Here is a 20,280-nt window from a genome sequence, read left to right as displayed (position 1 = left end):
TACAGTTGATTATGATAATGACACAAATAAAGTGACTTACATCATAATGTCTGGACTTCTTAATTTCCTTTATTGGTGTAATTGGCTCTCCTTTTTTCTGGGATGGTTTACTGTCTTTTGGACCTTGGTCCTCAGGCTCTATCTTCGGTTTTGTCTCCGTAGGTTTTGGTTGTTTTTGAGTGTCGGTGGTTGTTACTGATGCTGTAGCTGGTGTCACTGTCTTGGTGTCTTTGACAGCAGTTGGCTGAAACGGTCCACTACTGCTGGTAACTGGTTGTAGTTTTTGGGCCTGACTTGGTTTAGGCCCCTGCTGAGTAGCTGGTTTGTGAAGTGGGCTTTGCTGGCTAGTGGGCACCGGATGACGAGGTGAGCCCATTGGTTGGTGCTTTGGAGAAGGATGTGGAACAGGAAGGGGAGGCTCATCAAGAGGTCCTCCTGACATTAGCCGCTGGGTCTGGCAGTTAAGACATAACCACTCCTTTTTCTGAAAAAAAAAAAAAAGAAAAAAAATAATCACAAAGATTACTTTGTCATTTCCTGAGAGAGAGTTTTTCATTTTGCAGTCAAAGAAATTGTAAGAAATATTTTTATTACATCATCAAAAAACAATCTCATTCAATAGATATGTCAAAATGTCAATTTGAATTTATCTTTAAGCATAAATAATAAGTAAAGTATACATAAGTAATAATTGGTACATTTATAAGTATCTTGAATTGATTTATGGGAATTATTAATGACTAAGTTTTTTCTTTTACAGTATAAGTCTTTATTTTATATTTTCCGGTTTTATGGCTTTCTCTTCTTCTTTTACCAGGGAAGAAGCTTTTGTGGAGAAATAAAAAAAAGATGCTCAACCACTCATGCTATGACTAACTGAGAATTGCAGCTGTAGCTTCCATCTCTGCTCTTTTCCACCCACTCACTGAATTTTGTTTGTCTCTGTTACTCCACAATTAGTCTTTTCTGCCTCTCCTTTCTTTGGCCTTCCTATTTTTTCTGAATCCCCTGAGTGTTTTTTTAGTACTTACAATGAACAGCCAAATATAAAACCAAGATAAATAAAGATTTTTTGAGATAAAGTAAAAAATAAATTAGGAGGAAATTTCGGTATTTAAAATATGTCATAGGAATTAATCTGTATGGTGTACGATGGCCAACCTTTTCAGTGACCACGGCTAGTTGTGGTCCATTTATTTGCCAGTTGTTTTTTTGTTCTTAAAAGCCCGGATGAGGGATTGACATTTTTGAAACATTGACTTCTTCTGGACTTTTCTATAGTATTGAACACAAATCTAATGGCTGACACTAGAAATGCAGAGCAAAAGTGTAGGAGTTTGGCAGTAACGATAAATGTCTGGCTGCAAAATTATTCTCCCAGAGAGGACAACTTGGTTAGTTTGAGTGGTTCTGTAAAAAAGGAAAATCTTCTCACTCTGCGTAGGCTTAGCACTTTTACATTAGATTTAGAGTAATAGAAATAAAAAATACCTGCAAAACAGGCAAATGTACTAAATGTATTTCATAAAAATCTTTAAATGGATATATCTTTTGCATATATACTACAGTATACATGATATGTACAGTGTATATATATATATATACATGTATATATTCATATATGCCTATTCACATATATGTGTCCATAATGTGTTTATATATACACACAGACATATATGCGTATGTTACAGTACAAACACTGTAATATCCTCACTTGTATATACAGTACAGTGAAGTCTTTCACGTCACTCTATCACTTAGGCCACATTGCACAAACACACAAACACGCTTCTCTCTCCCTTTCTCCTCCTTCCTCTCTCCCCTGCAGCGCATGCCGATGTTGCACCACTTAACCTACATAGCACTGACAGTCTGTATCCTACTCCTTCTGTCAATACCGCTCATTAAAATACTCCATCAGTCCTATTTCTATGTGAAAAGAACTTCTCTTTTCTGCTACCTCTTTTGATTTGCACAACGCTATTCTATACGGCCCCTCTTGTCTTTTCTACTCATTTTTAAATGCCCCCCTTTGGACACCGCTGAGTGTGTAGTATTGGATTTTAGTTCTTCTTCATGCAGCTGTGATTCTTCCTATGTTTCTCTTTGTGTTCACTTTTTCATTTTCATGGATCTCAAATAAATGGATTTGTGACAGAATGAACTTAAGCCATATGTTACTATTCTGCAGCATTTGTTTACTTTCATCATTAACAAATATAGGATTCTTCTGTCAGGCAGGCCTGGTAGAAATCTCCTAGACTGAATACAAATGATTGATGTAGCGAGCTACTCTTAAGAGAGCGTGGGTTTGTGGTCGAATGTCTTAGTATTAGGGTCTTTATAATAGTTGATAACATCAATTTGGAGAATTACGACTTAGTTTAGAGGTAGAAGTAATTGGACAGCTGGTAATGGCACTGGAGCTTGAGCATTGTATTTGGATGTGCAATTGAAGGTCGGTTGATAAATGGGAAAATGACAATTAGCATGTTGTGTAATTTGAGCACTATGTACATAATGGATATGTCCACCACTTATACAGGGTGTCCACACTTTTTTGGCTCAGGAGATACTTTTTTTAAAAGACTAGGCTAAAATTATATATATGTATGTATATATTCATATATATACATATATGTATATATGTATATATGTATATATTAATTTTTACTAAAATAATTTAGTCCTGGAGATTTCATCTAAAAATTGACAGTCCTGTAATAACACAGACTGTACTTCCATTTACCGTCCATTTGTTTTGCCATGTTGAAATGGAAAGTATTGTCAGTATTGTTTTATTTACTGTAATGAAGTTAATTACAGGTAATGATGAACAATATGCCTGTGATTAAATATTAAATATTAAACCATGGTCCACATTATGGAGTGGAAAGCTTATGTGAACTTCCCTGTTCTGTCTGTTCCACTTTACTTCCACTGAGTCACTCTCCACAGTTTTCCCCCACTTCTCAGACGTTAGCTCCTGTAGTTCCTCTCTCTTTTGTCTCTTCACCACACGACCGAGAAACATGTTCCCCTTCCTTTTAGCTTTCTTCTTTCTCCCCCATCCATCTTCCCTTCACTCTGTCCAACAGCGAAAGGGCTATTTTTACTCAGAGTGCCATTGTTCAGCTTGAACGAACCCTTACTTGGCACTAGCTGCTGCTTGGGGCTGCACTCTACTGCAGTGCATACTCACACACACACATATATAGTACACTCACTAACACACTACTTCACATCACTTCAAAATGGAGCAGGCTAGTGCAGCTAAGAGCTAAGCAGAATGCTAGAGAGATAACAGGCAAGAGGAAGAGGAGGAGAAATGTTAGCGAGTGACACCACAGTAATCTAGCTTAGCCTCTAGTGATTTGTGTGTAAGTGCGATTATGGAGAGTAAGGGGAGACACGGCAGCAAAATGAAGTACACAGCAGTTGATGATTACCATGGCAATGCTGACAGATGGTACAGGAACTAATTATCTAATGATTACAAATGGTAAAGAACTGCTTTAGGTAGTCAGGTGATGTTTGTAAGGAGCTAAGTAATAATATGGAGATGAGAAAGTGTAAATAAAGAAGGGGGATATTTAGAGAAGTAATTGAAGAAGTAGGTGTTGGTATTGTAGGTAAGAAACACTATAGATTGGTAGATAGACTGGTGATTGCAGTGTGAGGTGGTGTATGTTTTTTGTAGACAACAGCTTTGGTCTAGAGAGGCTTAATTTTCCTATGATCTAATGTCACCCCTAATGACAAACACGACCTCTGATCCGTCGTCCCTCTCAGTGGATCATCAGCATGATGGTCAGAGTGAATCAAGATGGTGTGATACGCTGACTGAAACACTGATAGAACATCCAACAAAGGGGACGATTGATGGTTGATGGGACCATTTTAGTTGAATTGTAGCCACAATATCTGTTGAGCTGTGCACTTTGTCTGAAATAAAGCAGACAGTAAAAGCAGAACACTCATCGACACATGAAAGAATGAGCTCTGCGTTTTCCTACCGCAGCAACACCGGCTCCTGCTTCAGCCTTTAATCATAGAGCACATCGATAAACAGATTCAAGTATTACATGACAATAACTGCACTTTTATTTGAACATTACATATTTTTCAGCCTTTTTTTGATTTTTCATTTGAATTATATTTGTTAATAGACATTTTTTTTGGTTAGGATGACAAGCACTGGTTAAGGTAATGACAAAATAAAGTATTAATACCACGTTTTTGTCTTACTTTTGTCTTATTCTGAGAAGAATTGAAGTCAAGGATAGAGAGAGAAAAGAAAAAAAAAAGGTAAAACCAATAAAAGCAGGAATAACGAGTTTAGAAGAGAGTGACACCAGGCAGAGAGGGGGGGGGGAGGGGAGAGGATGGAGGGAGACATGATGCTGGAGGAGGAAGGGATTATTTCAAGGTGTAGAAGGAGAAAGAAAATAGAGGAATAAATTAGAAAAGGGAGGAGTTCCGAGGGTGGGCGTTAGAGTAGGAGAGACAGGGGAGTTAAATTATAGGTGTAGAAAACAAGTGAGCGAGAGAATTGGCAAGAGATAAATTAGAAGTGGAGGCAAAATGGAGGAGAGACACAAATGAAAGAAATGGAATAATAAAGAGGAGGAAGTGAAGGTGAAGGCAGAGTAAAGAAAAACACAAAGTAGTGCACAAAATACAGTAGATATTCATGTGGTGTTTTTGAGTTAATGTTTACACAATATTGTACAAAATTCCCAGACCAGATTGTACACTTTCTAAAAATGTACCAAAATTATGACTGCGATTACATCATTTTCACTCCCTCGTCAAACTAAACACCAAGAAATTACCCATCTGGTTTTGGTCTTCAATAATAGTAATTAAAAAGGAATATACAGAAAATGTGTTTTATCATATAAAAATATTTAGAGAGCTATTCTCATATACATATGTATACATATTTATGTTTTTATATATGTGTACTGTATATATATATGATATATTTATAATGGAATGTTGATTAATCTTGATTAGGCAGCATTAATCATGATTAATTAACAGCTGGCCTCTTATTAATTTAATTTTAAATTGTGTGATAGTAATAAGTCTTAAAGTTGGTGGAGACTTTACTCACAAGTAATAAACAGCTTTAATATTGTTGGTGGAAAACTACCTGACAATGACCTCTGGTGGCCTTATGAGTTATGACTGCTGTCTGTCAGGGATGTGAGTGTATAACTTTGACAAACAGCATGATTGCTGCCACTGAAGCTCCGAACTTAGATGAGAAGAGTTAGTGCACACTGTTGGTTTAAAGAATCATCTGTCATGGCGACAGGTGGAAAGACAGAGACAAAACAGTACACATAGATTCATGTTTTTATAAAAAGGAAGGCCAGATGTCCTTGTTACACATTTCCCACTGACCTTTGGTAACGTATTGGTGGAAACATCTGTGAGTAGTGATTTGGTGACTGCAAGAGCAATTTATGGTCACTTTTTGGCCACATGAGAGGAAATGCAAGACCTCCAGCTGTTTGCAGTCAGGTGGGCCACGGGTGACTCTTTATTGGAGGATAAAAATTGACTCACTAATTGTTACTGTATCTACTGTCATGTTTTCTTTAATAAGTTGAAGTGTGTCAAACGCTCTCTCAGTCAACTATTGATGACACTTGAATGGCATGGTGACCTCTGTGGATGTTGCAGGGAATCCAAATGCTTCATTATGGAATTCAAAGTTTCTTAGTCCTAACTTGGTTGTGGCACACCATAGTTAATAACTTTACTGCCTTTGTTTTTATAAGGAATAAAGTATTGCTATAGTTTTTGAGGGCTGTCCATGTTGGCCTGTAATGTCCAATTTTATAAATAAATGCTCTACTAATGGTCACACGTCTCTGGTTTCCTCCCACAGTCAAACTGTTAGACTACAGGTATGAATGGGAATGTTTTGTCTATAATTGGCCCTGTCCACCTGGACAGTGACCAGCCCATCTGGTCACTGTCCAGGACGTACCGCACCCTCACCTAATAACTGCTGGGATTAGCTCCAGGTCCCAAAAAAAAAGGATTAGGTGGTGGAACATGAATGAATGAATATTCAGCTAATCTTCCTCCTGCTGCCAGAGATGCTCCTCTCGTTTCATCAAGCCTTCTTTTTTTATATATATTTAGCCACCATGGATTGTTTAACTTTTTTTTAACATTTTTGGATTTGTGTTATTACACTGGAAAACAGCCGTTTTGGGTTTTTGTTTTCTCGTTCTTGAACGTCTTGTTTATTATATTTATCACCATTTCTATGGAGCACCAAATGAATCCAAATGGAGTGAATCACTGCAAACTGATTCATGAAAACTATGTTTTAAAGACCAGACAGCAGGAGGCAGGGAATTTAGGTACCAGCTGTGATGCTGCATTTCTGTTGCTTTCACACATAAGAACAAATACACACAGAGCAACACATCAACATGACAAAGAGAGATCTGAGGATTTTGACTCCTGCAGTAATATGATATGGCAGCAGAGTTACTGAGGTTCATGTCAATTTAGCAGCGGGTGAACACGGAGCTGGGGGGCAGACAAGTCAGCCAACCTTGTGATGTTAGTTTGAACAAGTACAAAAATGTAAATCAAAAATTCAAATGAACAAATATATTGACTACGGATGTCACGCTGCATCGTGAATTTGTTAAGAATCCATACAAATGTGAGACAATTTGAATTGGTTGAAATAACAAATCAAGAATCAAGGTGTAAAGAAAAAAGGCTGAGTTATCTCAAAAAGTCACTAGTCATACCGTGAGACTACAGGTGCACGAGACCATTTCAGTTGGTAATAGTATTTTGTGCTGCTTTCACATTATCTGAATGCAGCATACAGCACATGCCGGTAAAACTCGGCCAAATATTATGGCTCTACCAAGGTGTTTTGTTTCAGTTAAAAGAAATGTTTATCCTCATTGACAACTTAACGTCATTATTTCTAACCTCTTTAACCCTTTAACTTCGATTTAATACCCATTGCTATTCTTCCACCTGAGGGTTAAGAGTTTTGCTAAATAACACATCAGCATGTCAACTCACAGAGCATGTAATAGAACCTCTGACCCTGTGGTTTGAAGATCCTACCCACTGATCCACAGCCACCCCAAAACTATTAGGACTGAATTGATCTGGCCTTGGTTTTAGTAGAAGAGAAACCACAGCCTTTGAAGTGTAGAAGACACTTCTGTACTGGACGGAAGCGTGTCCTGCAGGGCGGAGGAAAAAGACATGATCTGACAGGTCTTTTTCCAGAGAAAGTTAGAGGGAAAAAAAGTTTATCCGAAGACCAAAGGAAGGAGAGGAAGTGAGTGAATTAGACCAACATTTTACATCATTTTTCTCTGTCAGACTACTGTTATGTTATTTACTGTTTAAAGGAATCAAATATTTGCACTTCAGACTACTGCAGCTTCTCCCCATATGCATCACATTTATGATTATATTCCTCCATGTTTAGATGTTAGGAGCGTTTATTTTCTGTGCTGTCTTGTGGAGAAAATAATTGAATGGAGACAGAGAGAATGTGAAGTAATCAAAGAGTGATCTGAGGTGAAGGCGAGAGAGGAAGATGGAAGGTAGAGGGGAAGATAATGATACAAGTTTATTAGAAGGAGAGGTGAGAAGAGGATGAGAGGAGAGAGCAAATAAGACGAGGTGAAGATTTCACTAACGTACAGTGAATTAGTTCGGCCTCATGGAACTGGCAGTTTTGTCTAAGAACTGTTTGCAGTGAGGGTTTCTCCCAGTCTCTGTGTAATCTCTGGGTAACTTTGTGTATGTTTGCCATTTCACCGTTGTGTTTTTGTGGCTTCAGTCATCATTTGTGTAAACTCTGTGCGTTTCTAATTGTACTGGATTGGGCTCCTTTTTCTCTCCATCCCTTCTTGTGTTTCTCTTTCATGCCTGTGTGTGCGTATTTGCAAAGAGCATCACTGCCTCCCCAGAACAGAGCTGATGTTGTGTTGACATTTAAACAAAAACAAAAGTTCAGTCCTTTGAAAGAGCAACTCCAAGAGAAAAGCTTGCATAGAAACGACAGAGTCAGACACGAGCACTCGTGTCGTATAAAACAACAATTCCTATCTCTGAATCTTATGGAAAAAAACCCTTAGTACTCCATGAGGCATTGGGAGCACCATCATGGTGTTCTGCACCATCATCACATGCTTCTCTGCCGCTCCCAATGCCTCATGGAGTGCTAAGGGTTTTTTTTTCATGTTTATTCATCTTGTGTAGTTTGATAATGTGTAGCAAAGAGTCCAATTTCCTTCTAAAGACAAGTGTGAGCTGAAAATGAAAATATAAACTATATCTTTGGTTGGTCTCTGCACATGCATGAATTCTATTGGGCATGTCATGTTAAATGTCTACGTTAAATACATTTCTGGGCCTTTGTTCTGTGGCAATATTTGTGATCTCTTGTCATTTTGATAGGAAAAACAGTGTTTCTTTACCTGGGGGAGTAAGACTACGTAAACAGCAGCTGTAGCTCTGCAGGTAGAGCATGTGACTAATGGCTCCACTAATCTTCATGCTGACTAAATTGCTAATCACTGTTGTGCCACCAGCATATATAGTTGCCTAATGAATGTCTGCCTAATGTCATTTATTTTTGGTTCACAAATAGCAGTTGAAAAAGTGCTGTAAAATTGAAATAACTTTGTATTTGTATTTACAATGTTTACATATTCTAAAGTGGGCGTGGCTGAAGCTCAGTCCAGACTTGGTAGGGTATATGCCACGCCCCCTGGCAGCCTTCCATCACCAGGCAGATGGCAAGTCTGTGTTTTAAAGTACTGATGGTGGTCAACAGGACTAGAGCTCTATACCAGACAGTTGACATTTTACAACACAGCATACAGTATGTACAATGCCAACATAAATCACATAAAACTGAAGACGCCCTCATTAAAAACCTATTACTGCTTTGAGCTGCTCATAAACAGACTTTTATTCTCAAGCCTGGTCCGATTCCTCTGTTGGAACATACGCTCGCTGTGTAGATGAATTATCTGAAAGAGGTAGGGGGTCTCCAGTTAAATCATACAGCCCAAGAGCCAAATACCAAAGGGCAAAAGGCTGGTTTAACCATGTAGATATGGTTGTTTTATTTTACTGCTATCACACCTAGAAAATGTTAGTTTTGAGATTGTAAAAATAAAGATATAATGTTGTTCGTTTATTCTCTGCTTTTCTCTCTTCTCTGTTTTAATAGCACAGATATTCCTGGCAAGATATTTTCTAAATATGTGTAAATGTAGTAGCTCTTCTTCCCTGTGACTATTTGTTTGTCTGTGAATGCAGTGACTGGGTGAGACTCAGTGCAGCAGTAGCTGCAGGGACAACACAACCAGAACATGATGATTATATGTCATCTCTGGGCAGTGATGACATGATACTTGTCACTGCTGCTCAAATTGGTATAGATTAGGTGTCAGGGCTGAGGCGCTTCCTCCATCACGGTTTCCCAGAGCAGGACGGAGAGACCTGCTGTGTCTGTGCTGCAGGGAATTGGACACTCTTTAAATGAAAACTGCAGTTCCTCCGTATTAACAACCAATGCTGACAGTGGAACAGATAACCAGGTAGCATGTGCATTCACCTGGACACATCAGGTTAGATTATCATGAATTAGCCAATTAAGGTTTACTCGAAGATTAACTGACAAATACTCCTCAGCTTGTGCGAAGGTGTGCAGTTTGTTGCAGTTAGCTTATTTGTGTTTTGATTTGATCTAAAGAACTGTACGAAGGAGAAGCAGCAGTTAACAGATCGATTACCCATAACCAGTAATTCACACGTGACCTCTGACGAAACAATCGATCAGAAGGAAACAGGAAACAGAGGAGAACAGAGATTATCAACATAGCATGTAGCCTTAATGAGCTATAATCTAAAATTATTGTCTATTTTTCTCACAAAAGCCTAATTTTGAGGAGCAGGTTTGGCCTAGTTTATCTGTTAGGATGTTGTAATCTAACCTTAAAAAGCTTTCATTGTTGGCGACATCCAGACCTTTATTAATGTGGTCTGTGGAACATTTGCATTAATAAGTCAATTGTTGGAGATGTAGGCCTGTCTCAGTTAAATGTCACTCATTTTCATTTAAATTGGTGTTTTATCTATTTCCAAGGTAGAAAAGGGAAGGTGCTTCCAGTCCATTAATTAAATTGTCAAATTAAAAAGGCCATTAACTGTGTTATATTCTCTTCTTTCATACATGATACTGCAGCTTTTTATTCTAATATAGCATGTAATGTAATACTGTAGCAGAAAAGTCAAAAGGGAAAAGGAAAGGAAGCAAACTAAAGTAGGTTTTACCTCCAAAAACAATCAGATCATCAGATAAACACTACAAGCCTTAATCTTAGTACAAATCCAAATACTATGTAAAATATATAAAAAAAGTATTTAATTCACAAAAATAGTACCTCACAGTATAATAAATCACTATTTCATATTACTATTTGTTGTGATTGTAAAAAAAAAAAATTAAATCTATTAAGTCCTAGTACAGTATCCCAGTACACTGTAGACACTAAGAGAACGGTGCCAGATGTTAACACTGACAACAGCAGGAAAACAGCTGAGATCAGCACCATGGACAGAGATAATGACCAACAAGAGGACGTGGAGCTCTCTGTGATGTAAGAGCCGTGTCATGCTGGTACAAACTATACAGTGTAATGTGATGATGGTCAGTATTTAAAAGAGGAAATCTATTTGTATTTTAAAATCTTCAGGGAGAGAGGGAGGAGAAAGGAGTTAAATAAAGGGGACAAAGACGGAACACGTCGGTGGAGGAAGAGGAAAATACTGTAGAGGAGGAGGAAGCAGTGGAATACAAAACACAGAGCTGCTGGTTACAGCTGGATTTTTCTAGTTCCCCATGTTCACACACAAATGCACGTTTTTTTTCTTTCTTTCTTTCTTCCTCCCCCTCTCTCTTTCTTTCTCTCGCTCCACATGCTCTTGTGCCTCTGTACCTTCAGGGAGCATTATATTGACTTTAACCTTTAACCTTCTCTAAATTACACGTAAACTAAAATGACTGGGAATCTGTTCTGGATGTCATAAAATAAATGTAATGAAACAAGTAGATTTGACTTTGACTGTTATATCTGAACATGCAGTTGTTCTAGGACTGGTGCAACGGAAACTTCACCTTCATTGGTTCATTTAAGTGCATTTTAAACCCTGTCTCTGGACGTGTTCCCACCCCTATCTGGGAAATGGTACATTCCAATTCTAACCTTTTTACTCGTTCCCGTCTGATCCGGCTTGAGCCATCCATCACTCCCTCTCTCACTTTCACACTTGATGTGTGTTTCTAGCCCGCTCTCCCTCATGGTATTTCTAAGGACCATTATTTGTCACTATGAATGCAATAACTGCGCAAGCTTGTGTGTTTGTGCATCCAAGGATCTCTCTCTGCTGCTCTCCTTCCCTCTCTAAGAAACATTTTTGTCTGTCTTTGTACAAACCGAGAGAAAGAAAAGAGTTTTTCAGTGTGTGTGTGTGTGTGTGTGTGTGCATGAGCACAAGTGCTGAATGATTGCCAGGAGCCATCGTGAAACACTGCATGTACATAGGGACACATACACAGTCACCATTAGTCACTGTGGCTCCTGCTGTGTAGAGCAGATGAACAACATGCCTGTGATGGAGTTCATGCCGCAGCCCACGCCTGAGCTGCCGAACGCAGAAATCTTGTCGAGTGTGTGTGTGTGTATGTGTGTGTGTGTGTGTGTGTGTGTTTTCCTGAGTGTTACTCTACTCAGATATCCCCGGCCAGGGCTGTTACAACAGCATGTACTGTGGGTTTCTTCATCTTCTGGTTTGAAGGGAGAGACATAAGTGTCTTCAAATCACTCCTTGAATGAATATTCCAACAATAAGTACATTTTTATTTATTTTTTTGTATTTTTTATTGTTATTTTATTTATCTACTGCTATTCCAAAATTTCTTTTAAAAAAATCATTGCAGCTGGGAAATTACAGAATAAGCAAAAATAAATGAATGAATAGTAAATAGATCATAGTTTATAATAAGCAGAGGCAGAGGAAGGGAGAAAGAGGAGAAAAAAGGAGAAGATATGATATGTTGCAGAGGCACATCAGGCTTCAGCATCTGAGAAGAGAACAGCCTGTAGGAAGAACACCCCCACAAACTCAGACAGAATGGTGTAGCCCTCTTGGGCATCATCCATTCAGTGAATGCCACATTAGAGTGAGAAGAAAACACAGTAACTGCATCTGGGCCAGTCTGATGGCTCCTTTAAAGGAACTAATTCTCATTATTTTGTCATTTTGGCTGGACTGAAAGACTCAGTGACTGACTGACTAATAAGCTGACGGAGACTTCAGTGCTCGGCCGTCATACTCCATCACTGAAACTACATGCTCACATATGGAATTCTAACACTGTTCAACCATTAAATGGGTTCTTGCATGGTTTAGGGGGCAGAGAGTTTTTCTTTCAAATAGTGAACAACACTTACTGTGTCATCCATTCTTCTGCACCCACTATTTGTTTGGAAAGTGTGTGATATTTCATATTTATTTGTGCACATATAAATATGCCTACACATAGTTCACATATTTTGATTTACCGTGTCTACATGCAGTTCTGGGGATTTCTCTCTAAAATCTGTTTTAAGACTTGACGTCTGTGACCTGATTGGCAGAACGTCTTCCCAAAATTCCTGCAAAACTGCAAATCAACTGTCATCCTGTAACTATTAACAGGTAATAGACAACGCTCTGCGCACAATAATGATTAGGAGTACTCTGTGGATGTGTGTGCATGTGTTTGTTTGTTTTAGTGAGATGTTAAGTATTGCCTTTCACTGCCTGATTACAAATACAGACACATGTTCATGTCAAATGCAGTTAATTAATACCCTAATCTCTTTTTTTGTTCCCCTCTCCGCAGACTAGTCGTGTCTGTGTGATCTCCAAATTCATTTTTTAGAATCGTTTAAAAAATGGTTTGCAAAGAGGCGATAACACATGAAAGGAGAGCAGATCAGTGTGTTTGGGTTTGATGTAAAAAAATCCAAATTCTGTTTGGAGAGGCAAAGCAAGATGAAAAAGCAGCTAAGATTTCTGCTTGGAAAGCTGGCATGTGGTTAAAATCGCATTGGAAAAACATTGATGTCAAAAAACTGGAAATAACATAAAACTGCTTTCAATAGAAGTACTTTTTGTAGCTCTCACAGATAGCAAAAAATCAGGAGTTTATTTTTAAACAATCTCTGGCTCTTAACTCAGTATGACTGAAAAACCAGTAGCAAGGAAAACAAATTATATTTTAAACAACCTGTTTTCTTTTTTACCTTTGTTGATGTTTTCCCACAGAGGACATGTCAATAAAATATATTAACCAGGTTTTGCTGTGCTGTAAAGTCTTCACTCAGGCCTTTTACTTAGATACAGTTATTGGTAATCACACAAGGCCCTCCAGACTCCATTTAAAACATTGAAGACTAACTGAATGTGATGCTGTTGGTGTAATTGTTAACAGCACTTTCTCTCCTCAGATGTAAAGGTTTGCAATCTGTTACAAAGTCAACACATCCCTCACAACAAAAGTGCATTTCTTTATCCTTACAACCTGAGGGCATGACCTACTACACCACACCTACACTATTTTAGTTTTTTTTAATGCTGGTATAAAATCACTTTTGTTTTCAACAGTTATTTAAAAAAACAGTTTTTCACTCAGTGGATCTGCCTAGTTTAAATCAATGTAATCCTAATTTGTTTTGTTTGTTTTCTTTAAAATTCCCATTTCTGTTTTCATATTTAAATTTCAGGGAACTTAAAAAATCAGCTACAGTTTCCCATTCCAAGTATTTTTGGAATAATCCTTTTTCATTTTTAATAACCATTTCATCAGACCTGCTGGTTCTTCTTGGTAGAGTGTGTGTCCCTGTTAATGTTTGAGCAGCACGTCTCTGTGACCCAGTTAAAGGTAGCATGGCTGTGAAAGTAGGACATGGACTTGAGGCACTGCTGCAACACAGTAGAACATATGCACCAGGCAGACCTGTAGTTACTGCAGAGAGCCACTGGTGTCTCTGTGTTTGGACATAATGATGTGACGTCAAACCCTCACTCACATTACTCTATTTTGGCATGTGTGGACCAAGACCACAAGCTACGAAATTCATCGAAAGTCATACCAGCCAACATTAGTATTTGACGTCTTCTCCTGGTAAATGTTCAGCTGACATGACATTAAAACAGTTTATTTATAGCCTGTACTGTAGTACTTTGAGTCAGTAGGAAAAAAAAGCGTTTGTTGTAAAAACTTCACCTCTGGTCTAAGAGAGGTTTATGTTGAAGAAGCAAAAAGATGATGAGTGAAAAAGAAAAGGACAGATGAGGAGATGAAGGTTAGCAGGACATAAAGAGATAGGATCTGAAGGACAGACTGAAGGACTGAAAGAGTCTAAAGAGAGAGAGAATGGAGGGAAAGACTGATGACAGAGTTGGAGGTGCAGTGATTGAAGGAGGACAAGTTGACGTAGAGAAAACCAATGCAAGGTTAGTCCAAGTGAAAAACGTCACTCAGCTGCATCATAAATAAAGAGCGGTGAGTGTGTGTTTGAAGTGGAGAAGAGATTCATGACGGTGCATAAATGAAGTGACCACAGATGACCCGCTGTGATCAGCCACAGGGACATAACAGTGGAGAGACGGGGGAATTCTTTCACATTTCAGGATCGTTTTTTCCTTCACTTTACTGAAGTTGGTCAATAGTTAATTTGTGTGTCTTCAACCAGAACTCTTTTCATTTGTAATGAACATTCAGACTCCATTTAGAATCCAGCCATCTTTTTTCTTCGACCAAAAATGCTGACAATAATAGTGTGTGTTTACTATAGACATGGATTAATAACGGCTGATAATCAAATTATATAGGATTTTGGTGGGAAAGAAAAAGTGGAAGTTTTCACTTTAACACTGAGCTATAAATAAAAGAAATCCCTGTTTGTTAAAGTTTTAGAACTGGCAAAAATAATTAAGAATAAAGTTCTTGGTCTAATCAAATGGAAGTACAGACTTAATTTAAGCCAGTTGTTCCGAGAGAGGAGCGGGGGTGGGGAGGTGCAGTCACACCAAAAATTTCAATCTCCATATTGTGCTTTTTTTGTGCCACAGAGGGAAAACTAAACTGGGGTGTATTTTTCAAAACTTATTTAATGAGAACTGCAGTTTTGTAGGAATTACAGTGTTTTCAATAAGTCCAGTCTATAGTCCAGTCTGTAGTCCAGTCTGTAGTCCATAGTCCAGTCTGCTATAGTGCAGTCTATAGTCCAGTCTGTAGTCCAGTCTATAGTCCAGTCTATAGTATGACAGTCATACTATAGACTTCAGTTTTATGTGGACCACGTAATAACGTTGCGGGCTGGTTTAGGGCCACAGGCCTTGATTTTGACGTATTCTAGACAATTGTTCATTACCTCATTATTTTTGTATATATTTTGTATAGTTTGTATATATGTGTATATATATATATATATATATATATATATATAAAATCCAATCTAAACCCAGTAATTGACTATAGAAAAAGAGTGAAGGTGGGCGAGGTAAGGGAAGGACAGAGGGCATCGTGAGGAGATAAGAGGATGAGGATGGTGAGGTTTTCTGAACTGGAGCATCATATCCACAGATGCAGTGCCAGCTGTCCGTCCATTAGGTCTGTTTTTCCTCCTGCTGTTCTCCATTCTGCGTTTTTTTATTTGTCATCGTTCTAAATACAGAAGCATGACTCAGTCCATCCTCGTTCTCTTCTTCCAGCTCCTGACTTTTTTTATCCTCTGTTTCCCTTATCCTGTTATCTTCCAAGTATTTCCTTTTCTTTACATTTTGTGTCTAATTGTCAAATACACTAAAGGTTCACAGGGTTGTTGGGTTATCTTGTTGTTGGGTGTGTGTGTGTGTGTGTGTGTGTGTGGCATGTTCCTGTGTCACTATGAAGACAATTGTATATAATTCGAACCGTTAACGTTAACGTACCAATGTCTTCTTGTGAGCGTAGAACTGTGACTGTGCCAAGATAATGTATGTAATCCAGTTTGCGTGTGTGTTGGTGTTAGTGTCTGTTGCAGGTTGTTTCTGCATGTGTGTACAGCTGTCTCCAGTCTTATCTACATAGGTGTGTGTGTGTGTGTTTTCTTCTGAATCTTAGTCAGACTACAAAGAAGCTTGAGTTTGTCTACAGTGAACTAAAAGTCACACACCTTATGAAATAATTATGCACTGTGTGTGTGTGTGTGTGTGTGTGTGTTGTTTCCTCCCTTCATTACCTTTTGCATGTGTGGGCGTCTCCCTGCACATCAGAGTGTTATTCTCTGATTTGTACCCTCTGGTGCAGTTACACAACCAGACATATGAATAACAAGTCCAGATAAGAGGCAGGAATTAGAGATGGAAATGAGAACAAAGGAACAAAGGGAATTTTGTAATAATGAAACTGTTACATAAAATACACAAAACACATCGCCATTAGCCCTGATGACACCCATAGTGCTCACTGCCCCCCCATCATTAGACACACACCATCATAATAAAGTCATACAGAGGAACAAATCTACTTATCAGTGCTAACCATTTGGCCAGTGTGGAACAGTCCTGAGGCTCAATTAGGAGAAATGACAATAAAGTGGTTAGCACAGCTACAGCTGTTAGAGCTGTTTAATTGTGACTGATGAGACAGTAGTATTTATTTGATGATAATGTCAATTTTGACTTTTTATTCCACTTACATTCTAGATTTGTACAGCAGCCTCATTCTGTTTTTTTATTACTAATAATAATGATAAAATCTGTCTCATTAGAATGATATAAACACACACATATACAGATGGTCTGGATGAAGCAAACGTACTAAACGATGACTAGACACCGAAAAGTCTCTTCTTCAGACAGTGGCGTTTCATAGGAAGGATGGATGCGTGTGTGTGTGTGTGTGTATCATGGTGCGCCATCAACCATCATCAGATGCAGGGTGGCTTTGTTGCCATCTCCCATGCATTTATAAAGAAAGTGAGAAGTGAGAAGATATACAGTGACTAGAAAAGAGGAAGTGATTCACACAGACCTGCAGGGGGCAGGAAGATAAACTGTGACTCTTAACGTCTCTATTCCAGGAGATTCAACCTCCTCTTTTCATATTTATTATATCTGAATCTATCTATACACGCCCAGAATATAAGGAAAAAGGAAAACATTTTCAAATATTAATAGTTAAGCCACTTTCTGCATGTGTTGTCCTTAAAAAAACAAAAAAAAACTAAACTTTACTTACTTACTGGCGAGTCTCACATTTTCAAACATTAACATTTAGAATGAATGCAGGATGAATGTCTCTCTCTCTCTCCCTCTCTCTCTGTCTGTCTGTGCAGTATGACAGTATGATGTATTTCTTACCTAATGTGTGTTGGTTTATCATGTACAAAGGTTCATAAACGTCTTACCTCCACCAGATGGGGTGTTGGGTTGAAGCCACACAGGTTACACACTTGGCTTTGACACTGTGTACAGGTGTTGTAGTTGGGTTGGTCTGTGCTGCCGATGTTAAGCTCCGTTTTGCAAAGAGGGCAGTTCACTTTGGGCTTCGCCGGAGTGGACACAAGAGCCGACACGGACTCCTGCTTCTGCAGTGCTTTCTGCCCCTGGGCAGGTGTTTTCTGCCCCTGCGTTTGCAGTTGTTGTTGTTGTTGTCCTTGCTGTCCTTTTTGATGGAGAGCCGGTGACTGCTGTTGCTGCACACCTTGTTGATGGGGCGTCATCTGTTGTTGTTGCTTCTGGGTCTGGACGTGTGGTCCACCCATTTGGTTACTACCGATTTGCCCTGGTGCATGAGAGCCGTTCATGTGGGTAGGTGCATGGTGGCCACCCATCTGACCTGGGGCATGAGGGCCCCCCATCTGACTTGGGGCATGAGGGCCCCCCATCTGACTTGGGGCATGAGGGCCCCCCATTTGAGTGGGAGCATGAGGGCCCCCCATCTGACTAGGGGTGTGAGGGCCCCCCATCTGACTTGGGGCATGAGGGCCCCCCATCTGACTTTGGGCATGAGGGCCCCCCACTTGAGTGGGAGCATGAGGGCCCCCCATGTCATATGGTTTACTTCCAGCAGGTCCTTGTTTTTGCTGTTGTCTGTTGTCAGGGGTTGCGTTGCTGAAGACCACTTTCCCTCGTGAGGGGCTTGGTTGGGTGGAGGCTGCAGGCAGAGGATCAACACTGATAAGCGTACTAGCCTGATTGAGCAGGGATGCTCCAAAGCCAAAGAGTTTGGTCAGGCCATCTTGGGCTGGAGGTGGTGCCTGACTCTGAGGTCTGTGTGCAGGTGAAGATCCAGCGCTTCTTGTCTGGTCGTGTTGCCGGGCCATCGAGTGGTGCATTGGAGACCCACGCCCTAAATCAGGCTGCGAGGGCGTCTTTGTTAAACCAGGCAGAGGCACAGCGCCAGGATGGGGAATTCGTGGACCTCCAGGCTGATTGAGACCTCCAGTTGGAGCGCCGATGGATCCTGTGACACTAGGACCTCTCTGAGAGTATGGATCAGACCTTACGCCATGCTGAGTTGGCCCTGTCTGTGTTTGGGTCTGCGGGCCACTAGGGCCTGGATGTCTCTGTAACCCCGGGGACGCTTGAGGCTGAGTCTGGGTCCCAGGCTGAGGAGTGTGGTAGGTCTGAGACTGAGGATACTGCTGCGTCTGGGAGTAGGGCTGAGACTGAGGCTGCTGTTGCTGCTGACGCTGCGTGGACTGACTCTTTGCTAGAGGTGTTGGCTGTGGTGCCGCTGCCGCTGCTGCCGGCGGTGTTGGCTGAGGCACGGTCCGCTGCGGCTGGACGATGGGTTTGGCCTGGTGGGACGGAGAGTGAATCTGCTGTTGGCTCTTAGAGCGAGGTGTGGTCATATCAATGCCAAGAGCTCTCTGCATTTGACAGTTCAGACACAACCACTCCTGGACCTGCAGACAGAGACAAACAGGTTCAGTGTTGCTAGTTTTATTGATTCAACGGTGGTACCAGCTGATCAGAAATGGTATTAAACTGAGTTTCTTCAGTATTGTCAACAGGATGTGTGTGCGTACGTGTGTGTGGCAGTACAGATATAGAACAATCTGTCATCCCTTTGGATCATTGAGTTTCCCTCTCAGAGCTGATGTCTGTTGATAATTCTTGCTGACTCAGACTCTATGATCCGTTGACCTCAATTGTCTAATAAGTCCTTTTTTTAAATGATTTCAACTTGATGGAGATAAAGCATGGTAGCTATCGCATTTGGGTGGTAAATTATCTGTGTTCCGTCTCTTTCAGTGCAGAGAAAAAAAATAGTTCCAATCAAGCAGCAAATGGAGGCAGCAAGAGATAAATCAAGCGCAAATTGTCTTCTACCCTGAGCGATTGAGTCAAACCCACGTCTCCTAACACACACAGACTTTCCATGCATGTACACAGTGATACATATGTAAACACAGAAATCTAGTGCAAGCACAAACACGTCAGATGAGGAGGCGACACCCTCCACATCTACAAATAAAGGTGAAACATTACCCTCCTCTTTTCCTCTTCCCTCCTCGTCTTCAGATGCCAGATGATACTCCCCTGTGTCTGGACCTTTCTTGGCTCTCTAATTTCTCCGACTGCTGAAACCACACGGCGTTTCTCTGAGCCGTGTCAGCCTGCTCTCGTCCTTTCTGTCCTTCTGTAGCTTTGCATGCACCACTGCAACCAAGCTGCCAACTGTGCTATTTTAGCTTCTCTGTAGCTACGGCAAAGATAGTAAATCTCTGCACGTTTCAAGGGTTTCTCCCAGCCCCTTTCCTCCCACAATGCAATGCACAGTACTGTATCACCCGACCGGCCATCTACTAATACACCTCCTTCTTATATCGTTGCAAGGTGCTTCAAGAGACAAGTCTTCTCCTTGAACTGAGGGAAAAGATGTGGAAAGCACGGGGGGATGGAGGTGGGCATCAATCACATAGCCTCACTGAGCAGTTTCCCAGCCTGCTTTGCTGTCTGGCGTTTTCTAGCATGACAGAATTACTGATCCCATGTTGTTAAATCATTGGCTACAGCCGCTGCCACAGCCTCACATCCGTCTTTCCTCCCCTACATTTTCCCTCTGCTCCTTGCTTCTCCTCTGTCCTTTTTTTTCACATTCCATCTTTACCCCATTTCTCCCCTCCTCCTCCGCTCCTTCTGTAAAAGTTGGGC

The 20,280-nt window shown here is 40.2% G+C and overlaps 1 protein-coding gene across 2 annotated transcripts in view; it reads right to left on the bottom strand.

Annotated features, from left to right (window-relative positions):
* bsna (bassoon presynaptic cytomatrix protein a) overlaps positions 1–20,280 on the bottom strand; it is an 82,617-nt gene that overhangs the window by 27,897 nt on the left and 34,440 nt on the right. For both annotated transcript variants that reach the window (XM_025059231.1, XM_025059232.1), the window contains exons 3-4: positions 17,526–19,028; positions 41–484 (exon numbers count right to left, since the gene is read on the bottom strand). In XM_025059231.1, the coding sequence (XP_024914999.1) occupies positions 41–484; positions 17,526–19,028 (1,947 nt within the window). The remainder of the gene's footprint in view (positions 1–40; positions 485–17,525; positions 19,029–20,280) is intronic.

This window comes from Cynoglossus semilaevis, chromosome 10, assembly GCF_000523025.1.
Source record: "Cynoglossus semilaevis isolate Cse_v1.0 chromosome 10, Cse_v1.0, whole genome shotgun sequence".
In the NCBI taxonomy this organism is placed as follows: Eukaryota; Metazoa; Chordata; class Actinopteri; order Pleuronectiformes; family Cynoglossidae; genus Cynoglossus; species Cynoglossus semilaevis.
The sequence above is the reverse complement of the archived record's forward strand: the minus strand, read 5'-3'. Positions and strand labels throughout refer to the sequence as shown.